General features: G+C 27.4%; 2 protein-coding genes across 5 annotated transcripts; one reads left to right on the top strand and one right to left on the bottom strand.

Moving 5' to 3' along the window:
- Nucleotides 1-204: 204 nt before the first annotated feature.
- LOC100748256 (glutamate-rich WD repeat-containing protein 1) lies at nt 205-3,814 on the top strand. Of its 2 annotated transcripts, none has more exons than XM_033321103.1 (4): nt 205-466; nt 2,105-2,623; nt 2,766-3,164; nt 3,291-3,814. In XM_033321103.1, the coding sequence occupies exons 2-4, from the start codon at nt 2,121-2,123 to the stop codon at nt 3,778-3,780; spliced, it is 1,392 nt and encodes a 463-aa protein (XP_033176994.1). In that variant the 5' UTR covers nt 205-466; nt 2,105-2,120; the 3' UTR covers nt 3,781-3,814. The 2 variants fall into 2 exon arrangements, with proteins under 2 accessions (XP_033176994.1, XP_024223934.1); XM_024368166.2 differs by lacking the exon at nt 205-466 and adding an exon at nt 1,759-1,874.
- A 735-nt stretch (nt 3,815-4,549) lies between these two features.
- Nucleotides 4,550-8,531, bottom strand: LOC100748372 (mismatch repair endonuclease PMS2). Of its 3 annotated transcripts, none has more exons than XM_012386533.3 (5): nt 8,175-8,531; nt 7,008-7,167; nt 5,660-6,912; nt 5,267-5,516; nt 4,550-5,112 (listed from the first exon to the last, which is right to left on the bottom strand). In XM_012386533.3, the coding sequence occupies exons 1-5, from the start codon at nt 8,262-8,264 to the stop codon at nt 4,817-4,819; spliced, it is 2,049 nt and encodes a 682-aa protein (XP_012241956.1). In that variant the 5' UTR covers nt 8,265-8,531; the 3' UTR covers nt 4,550-4,816. The 3 variants fall into 3 exon arrangements, with proteins under 3 accessions (XP_012241956.1, XP_012241953.1, XP_003490132.1); XM_012386530.3 differs by having other exon boundaries at nt 4,550-5,142; nt 5,228-5,516; XM_003490084.4 differs by having other exon boundaries at nt 4,550-5,142; nt 8,175-8,529.
- Nucleotides 8,532-9,407: the final 876 nt, after the last annotated feature.

Here is a 9,407-nt window from a genome sequence, read left to right on the forward strand (position 1 = left end):
GCATTGTTGCAAATTGATTCGCACAAAAAATTGTCAATAAACCATAGTAAAAAATATTGTAAAAATTTTAGTACATAGAATAGTTATTTTAATGAATATGTGTACATATTTGGTGGTACCGATACGAATGTATAATCAGAGATGAGTCGGGAGATCATCAGAGCAATGTTAAAAAAGTCTGCCAAAAATGGACACTAAAAATAAGAGCCTCTTGTGGCCAATAGCTGCACTATCGTCCCCGGTGGTTTTGGAGAAACGTGCTAATGCACGGCGCGAAGAGAAATGTGCTACAATGCGACGTGCAACTGTACGACTCAACTCGTACCTCGTACCGGTGAAAAATGAGAAGTCGCGCGTGTCGTAATTCGTAATCATGCACGTAACGTGACGTAACTATAAAATGGCAGTGGGGATAATCCGGTAATGTGATATCATGTGCCATATGCATAAAAATAAGCAAATACTTGTATGTATTAAGTACACGTAAAAGACAAATACTAGATTTCTTATGCATAACCTTTTACTAGTACTAGGTATTAAATGATAGTAAATCCTAAGTAAATACCATTTCTAGTAAATACTTTATCTTTTACGCACACGGAACCGAGTATTTATTTGAAGAATCACTAGTAAAAGCTTTTACTTTTATGCATAACTTTTTGCTAGTATTTGGTACTAAATGATGGTAAATCTTAAGTAAATACTATTTCTAGTAAATTCTTCATCCTTTATGCACACGGAACCGAGTATTTCTTTGAAGAATCACTAGTAAAAGCTTTTACTTGCCTTTATACATATAATCCTATGTATCCAAAAAGGGGGAATTCTTACGGCAACGCAAACAGAGGAGAAACGCACGCACGGCAACGGAGCACTGCCAGAGTAAACATAGACAGCCAGCCTTAAGTATGTAGTACATACCATATACTAGGGCATTTATTAACATATTTTATAAATTACGTGCTTTCCATTGCTTTTATTTTCTAGTTAATTTATTATAAATCTATTATTCCATTTGTATCATGTATGCATTGCAATGAAATAACCGAAATAAAGTAAAATTTGTTATAATTATCTAATAAATATGTTAAATAGATATACTAATACTTATGTTCGCCACTTGTAGATAAATTCGTTTCCTATTTTTTTACAAAATTTAACGATTATTAATAGAAAACTAAATTTAAAGAAAATTACGTAGTTTCGCCGTGCTAATCTGAAGGAGGTTGATTATTTCAACAGTGTTTTCAGAGAGAGACTTTTGTATAATAATTATATTTATAAATTAGATATATGTACAAGGTACAAATTTAGAAAAAACATATTTAAAAAGAAAAAAATTGTTGTAATTATATTTCGTTCTCAATTGGTTCTATTGGTGAATTTAAATAACTTTCATCTATCCGGTATATAAACATTTAGATGATTTTTTTCGAACGAAAATGTTATTACATTTGCTTTAAGTGAAAAATGATTATATATTATGTAAATAATACTACTATTAACGCCTTTTTCAAACATTTACATTTTTTAATTCATATTTTTGTGAAATTGTAGAACCATTACGTTTTCTAAGATTTCGGTGATCTTTGTTATATAATATTATATATATATTATATATATATATTATATTGTATGTTATTATATAATATATTATATGTATATCATATATTGTATGTTATTGTATAATATATTTCTTATATATTATTATATATTATATAATATATGCTTTATTGATATAAATTCAAATCCATAAGTATTGGCGGCAACCGACGATTTCCCTACTCTCTATTACTCTTTAATACAACGTATAACCTATAAAGTGTTTCTCAGATATTGTTTCATTCACGTGCTCCGAATCTGTGTTGTGAAAGGTAATTTATAGAATTTTTTATATTAACGATACATTTGTTAACACTTATATTTTGTAACACACAAATTTTTTCAAATAATATGTTGAACTAACATATTATGTTAGAAATGTTAATATAAAAAAATATTCATTATATTTATATACATACATATATAGCTTTATTGCATACTAAGGTTAGATTACTCGCATATGTATTTGATTATTTAAGTTTTTCTTTATTTCTAATTATAGATGTATTTTTATTAAGATGACTATTTTCTATAAAGAAATTTCTAAAGAAATGGAGTATGAACAAATGAGTGAAGTTGATGAGGATATGGAAGAAAGTAGCAGTGATAGTAATGAAGAGGATTCTATTGCAAGTGATGAAGTAGAAAATAATAAATCTAAGATATATCTTCCTGGAAAGTCTTTAGAATGTGGAGAAGAACTTATTGTGGACAAGACAGCATATCGAATGTTACATCATGCCCAATCCGGAGCTCCATGTCTTAGTTTTGATATTATTTTAGATGACTTGGGTAATAATAGAGAAGATTACCCATTGAATATATATCTTGTGGCTGGAACTCAAGCTGCCAAGACGCATGTTAACAATCTCCTTGTTATGAAAATGAAAAATCTATGTGGTATAGAAGATAATTCTGATGATGAATCAGATGATGATGAATTACATAGCGAAAGTGATACGAATATACCAATTTTGTCTGTTGCACCAATGAAGCATCAAGGTTGTGTTAATAGAGTTAGGTAAATATATATTTTTATTGCCTTTTAATAACCATAATACCAGATACCAACATAAAGTTACCAATAATGTAAATTTCCAATATAAATAATTTAAAAAAATAACATTTATTGGTTGTTAAAATGTGTTTATTTATTTCAATAGATATAAAAGAATTGGTAATAAAGCTCTGGCAGCAAGTTGGAGTGAATTAGGACGTGTACATATTTGGGATTTGGATAAACAATTAAATGCACTTGATAATGATGAATTGCTACGTGCATATAATAAGGAGTCTAAAAAAAATGATGGGAACATCAAACCATTATTTAGTTTTAAAGGACATCTTTCAGAAGGATATGGACTTGATTGGTGTCCAACACAAGTAGGCATGTTAGCTTCTGGTGATTGCAAGGGTAACATTCATATATGGCATTTTAATAATTCTTCAACTTGGCATGTGGATCAACGACCTTATAATTCACATGCACCATACAGTGTTGAAGATATTCAGTGGTCACCTAATGAAAGACATGTACTTGCTTCATGTTCTGTTGATAAAAGGTATGATCTTAATTAAATTTCTAATAATTTTCTATTAGGTTAATGTACGTTTTATTATTTACTTTAATACCATAACTAATATCAAGTTTTTAATATACTTTTGTAATTATGCTGTAACTTTAACAGTATCAAAATTTGGGATACAAGAGCAAGTCCACAATCTGCATGCATGTTAACAATAGCTAGTACACATACTGCTGATGTTAATGTTATTTCATGGAATTGTAAAGAAAGTCAGTTTCTTGTATCTGGTGGTGATGATGGCTTGGTTTGTGTATGGGATTTGCGCCAGTTTAGTGCTAATAATACAAAAGCAGTAGCCATATTTAAGCAACACACTGCACCTGTTACAACAGTAGAATGGCACCCTCAAGAGGCTACTGTATTTGCTTCTGGTGGAGCTGATGATCAAATTGCTCAGTGGGATTTATCAGTAGAAGTCGATCCATCAGAAAAGATAGAAGACAGTGAATTAAAGGAACTTCCACCACAACTGTTATTTATACATCAAGGTCAAACTGATATAAAAGAATTACATTGGCATCCTCAATGTCCTGGTACTGTAATATCAACGGCACATTCTGGATTTAATGTATTTCGTACAATTAGTGTATAATCTGTCCAATAAAAAGTCCAATGTTTATAAAATACTTTCTATCATTTTGAAATTTTTGTATCTTGTAATAACATGCTCATAAATACTCCATTTTAGCTACAATGCAATAAAATTAGAAATGTTTGGTGCCATTTAAAAAACATTGATGATTTCGAAATTCCGTAATAAGACACATAAGAAAATCTTTTCTCACCATTATATATATGTAAGCTTTCAAATAATTTAGTTTTTCCTCAATAGTTTTTTTATATAAAGACAAATAAGAAAGACATTCTTCCTGTTATCCTGTTTCTCGTGGCTCATCCTGTATATTACATATTTCAAAGTGGTTTCAAATGTCAAAAATGTCATTTTTTTGTATCATAAATAAATGAGAGATACAGTGACGAGCAAAAGTGTAAACACACTCCTCTGATTTTATGCAAAAGGCGATACTACGACTAATTTTTCAAGTGATCGGTAAAGATTAGGTAACAGTAACTACAAGCTGCGTCTGATTAACGAAATGTAATAGTTCATTTTTATTAACATTAATAATGTACAGAACATTTTACAAAAATGGACATCTCAAACCATGTTTACAGTTTTGCATTTTAATTATACTCATTGAATTTTTTAATTATACTCATTGAATTAAGGTTAAATAAATGAGAGATACAGTGACGAGCAAAAGTGTAAACACACTCCTCTGATTTTATGCAAAAGGCGATACTACGACTAATTTTTCAAGTGATCGGTAAAGATTAGGTAACAGTAACTACAAGCTGCGTCTGATTAACGAAATGTAATAGTTCATTTTTATTAACATTAATAATGTACAGAACATTTTACAAAAATGGACATCTCAAACCATGTTTACAGTTTTGCATTTTAATTATACTCATTGAATTAAGGTTTCAACCTGGTATTTTGTCCACTTTCCTTTACTTTCTTTCAATGCTTTTAATCTACGAGGCATACTGTCAATTAAATTTTTAATTATATATATTTTATTTCATGTATACATACATATAATACATAGAATATAAAATATAATTTATTTATATATAAGATTCAATGATAACAGATGTCTTATTGTCGGTCTACCATGAGGGCAATTCCAAGGATTTTCCATTTCTGCCATTTGAGTAATTAATTTATGCATGTCATTGTTATTAAGAGCCGTACCTATCATAACTGCCTTGCGACAAGCTTTTGATGCTAGCATTTGTCTTACACGACTTGGGCGAAATGTACTATTTTTTTGGTTTTCTATACCACCTTCTCTAATAAGAAAAATCAATTCTTCGATGTCATCTTGTCCAAATTGCCAATGACCACTTACTGGTATACCTGTAAGTTGTACACGATGACCAGATTCACCTAAACCAAAATATTTTGAACTATATTTATTTATATTTGAATAAATTAAAAATATATTATACATTCTTTCAAAAGTACTAATTACTTATGACAATTAAAACATTTTTTAATTTATTTTGTTCACCTTCAGAATCTATTTTAAAAAAAAAACCATTATCTTCAAACGTTTTTTGATGTTCAATTAATATTGTCTCATTAAGTGGAGAAATATTTAAAAATTTAGGAATAATTAATTTTTGGGTTCGTAATTGAGTTTCATTATTAAGCTTCTCAAAACGATATTTTTCATCGGTAGCATGTTGATCAATAATGAAAAGATCTTCTTTCAAACGTGTTATTATAAAACCAAGATTAAACTGACCTATAATTTCCATCTGTAAAATATTCTTTTTATAGAAACTGTATAAGAAAATAACTATCATGTTAAACTTATAAGATAATAAAATACAAAATAATACATGATGTGCTAAAAAATTAAAACTTATAGAATCCAATAATTCAGTAAAATATAAATAACCTGGAAAAAAGAATCTTTTGTTAATTGTTTTTTTAATTCATTTTCAGCATTTGAATGTTGATCCATCTGTGCCTTAAACTTGATCCGTGTACTTGAAATCACACATTTTGATAAAAGATTTTGCTTTTCTTGAAGTTGTTGTTTTATTGCCAGAATGCTAATTGTCATTTGTACGCTATCTAATATTTTTGTTTTATTTGTTATATTATTTTCATTATCATTATCATTATCATATTGAATAGTCTTATTTTTATTAATGTGTTGTATATTTTGTTTTTCTGTATGTTCTATTTTTGATATTGTATTTAAATTATGAAATCTTTTGATTGGTCGATCAGCATTTGTAGGTGAAATTGTTCTTTTAACACCAAAACTTAATTCTGGTACAGGGTTTACAGTCAAATTTCCTTGTAATTTGTCCCATCTAGATGATAAATTATATTTTAAAGTTGCTAAAATTAAATTTTCTTGTGTAAAGAAGATGATTCTCTTATTTGGAGTTACGTTAATATCAGTTGAGTGTTTATTTAACTTCAAATTTAAAAAAATAAATGGATATTGTTTATTATTATATTTATGATAAATTTGATTTATTAATTTACTGACTTTTGTCAGATCACATGGTCGACCATTTACATAAAAAAATTGTCTATCAGGAGCAGAACGTCCAACATCATGATCACAGCTGCTAATGTAGCAATCCCATTCAAAATCCACAACTACATTACTTGATAAGTTATATTCTTGCAATGTTGCTTCATCAGGAGGTAACAGTTCAATTTTAATAAGTCCATTTGAAGATTTTTTGCCAAATATTAAATTAATATTGCTTAAAATATTACTGGGACTAACAGTATTGATTACAAGATTAGGGGATTTGTCCGATACACAATTGGAGCATGTTATTTTTGTATTAGTAGAAACTAAGCAATAGCTATATAGTACTTGAATAGCTCGAATATATTCCTTTTTAAGATTTCTTTGAAATTCTTTTGCTCTAACAGAAAGGCACTTAAATATATCTTTTATATGCACAGTAGTTCCTATTTCTCTTGCACATGGTTCCTTTTTTTGCAGTGCACCATTGTGATCAAATTGTAATTTAAAACCATGTTCGCTTGTAGAATGTCTTGTAACAATACTTAAGTCAGCTAAAGAACAAAGTGAACTAAGAGCTTCTCCTCGAAATCCAAACGTGCTCACTTCTGTTAAATCTGAGAATTCTCGAAGTTTAGAAGTATAATGCTTCAGTCCTGATGAAAGAAAAATGTATGTAAATATTACTTAACTATTTTGTAATTTCTCTTCTATATTAAATATACACAGATATATGAATGCATATATGTACCTAATCCTTCAAAATCTTGTTCTAAAACACCACTTCCATTATCACTGACGCTGATACATGTCTTTCCATAATCTTTCAATTTAATATCAATTAATGTAGCACCACTATCTAAACTATTTTCTACCAGTTCTTTGACAGCAGTTGCAAGATCAAATATTACCTAGTAAAATTTTTTATGTATACATGCATACATATATATATTACCTAACTATTATTGTATATCATATATATAAGAATATATATGAGAAGTAAATATGGGAATTGACAAAATTTATTAAGGCTTGCATGAAGCTATGAGAATTCTGTCTGGAGGACTAACATGGGCAATATTAAATCAAGCTAAAACTAAAGAAACTTCAGGAAACAGATAAGACTAACAATTAAATTGTTAAATCTGAACTTGAACCTCTGAATCAAAGAACTTGTCAAATCTGAAATACACTATACTATATTTCAATATATTATATTGTGATATGTATGCTGTATTATATCATAATATGTTAATCGATAATATATTATGTATCATGTTATATTTTGCTATATTGTATTATATTATGATTATATAAAATATAGATGTTTCTAACAGAGACTGTAGTAGCTTTTAAGCCTCATTATAATGAACAAATAATAATAATTATTAATACCATAGTTAAATAATGTAATTATTTAATAAACTTAAATCGATAATATGTTATTACCTACTACTTAATAAGCAATAGATTTAAAAGCACAATTATACCATATAAAGAATATCTTATTTAATTTGAATCAAGTTGGATTACTTAAAAAGTACCAGTATTCTACAAAAACGTGATTAAAAAAGATTGTTCTTATACAATATAACCAAAATCATATATACTATGTCTGAAACATTTTTCAATGTTATTTAAAAATTGGCATCATATTAAAATATTTAGCTGTTCATAACTACGATACTCCATGCTCTATACCGACATTTTTATGATATAATTATAATTATAAAAGAAATATTATGTTATAGTAATTAAGATACAGACGTGAAAGTAGGGTAACCTTATACATTTTAATAAATAACTAAGAATAATAGAACATATATTTATTTGCTAAAAAATAATTAATATTACATATTGAATATATAACGTTGATATATAAAGGTTGAATATTAGTATACTCGTAGGTTAACCTCACCTGACCAGAACAAATTTGATGAATTGTTTGTTTACTTATAACATTAATCTTCTTCGATTTTTCCGATGATGATATTGGTTCATCCATCATCAATACATGTGAAGGTAAGTGAAAACTCAATTAGTTATCTATTGTCTACGTCGTAGGAACATCTGTACCTACTTACATTGTAGCTGTAAAGTATTATAGAAAAGTCAATAATTTTATGTTTTGACAATGTTTCAATATAAAAACTTTATTTTTTAAGTAAGAATTAACGTGTAATATTTTAAATATTTTAAATATTTTAAATTATTTTTAAATAACTTGTGTTTATAACATTCTCATATTTGATTGGATATGACGAAATGGAAATGTTAAGTAAGTAAAACTAACCACATATTATGGCGCGATATTTGATGTTTATCTTCTAATAATATAACAATCTTCTAATATACAAAAGTACGGATAACTTCGTAGTAAAATAATAATTGTTGCATAGAGAAAAAGATAAATTTGTTAAATCTCTACAATAGTAAGAAATAAAATTAAAACGAATTAATTACAATTTTGTTCTTCTCTACGAAGATATACATTTTATAATCAATTTCTTTATTATACAGCATAGATATCCCATTTACTTATCTAAGAATAAATAAAATTGCGAGTGGAATGTAACGCAATTAAATTATTGTAAGACTATTTAAATGTTATAAATTACTATCAAATACGTTACATTTTCCTAATATAATTACATAAAACATGTTTCGATTAGTGCCAAAATTACCTATGTGGAATGAGGAAAGTAGAATACCATTATGTTTCCACTAAATTATAATCAAATTTAATTTATAGTACTTACAATGTTCTCAGTAGTTAGTTTCCACAGACAACAAATGCATTCATAAAAATATAACAAATCATTCTATAACTGTTACATTTCCTTTCGTAGAGATAACTGAATGCTTTTTATTTAAACAGGACTTCAGGAGGCTAACAAAAATATAACAACAAAAATGAAGATGCGTTTGTTTATTATTAACCTTATGTAATATCGTTTCAAAAATTTTCAATTACATTATTATATATAATAAAAATAAAAATAAAATAGAAATAACATAATAATTATAATCGCAATAATTGCAATAATCGCAATAATTATAATTATAACAGTGGTAATAGTAATAGCAATAGTAGTAGTAGTAGTAGTAGTAGTAGTAGCAGTAGCAGTAGTAGTAGTAGTAGTAGTAGTAG

The sequence above is a fragment of the Bombus impatiens genome, unplaced genomic scaffold, assembly GCF_000188095.3.
Source record: "Bombus impatiens unplaced genomic scaffold, BIMP_2.2 scf_0389, whole genome shotgun sequence".
In the NCBI taxonomy this organism is placed as follows: Eukaryota; Metazoa; Arthropoda; class Insecta; order Hymenoptera; family Apidae; genus Bombus; species Bombus impatiens.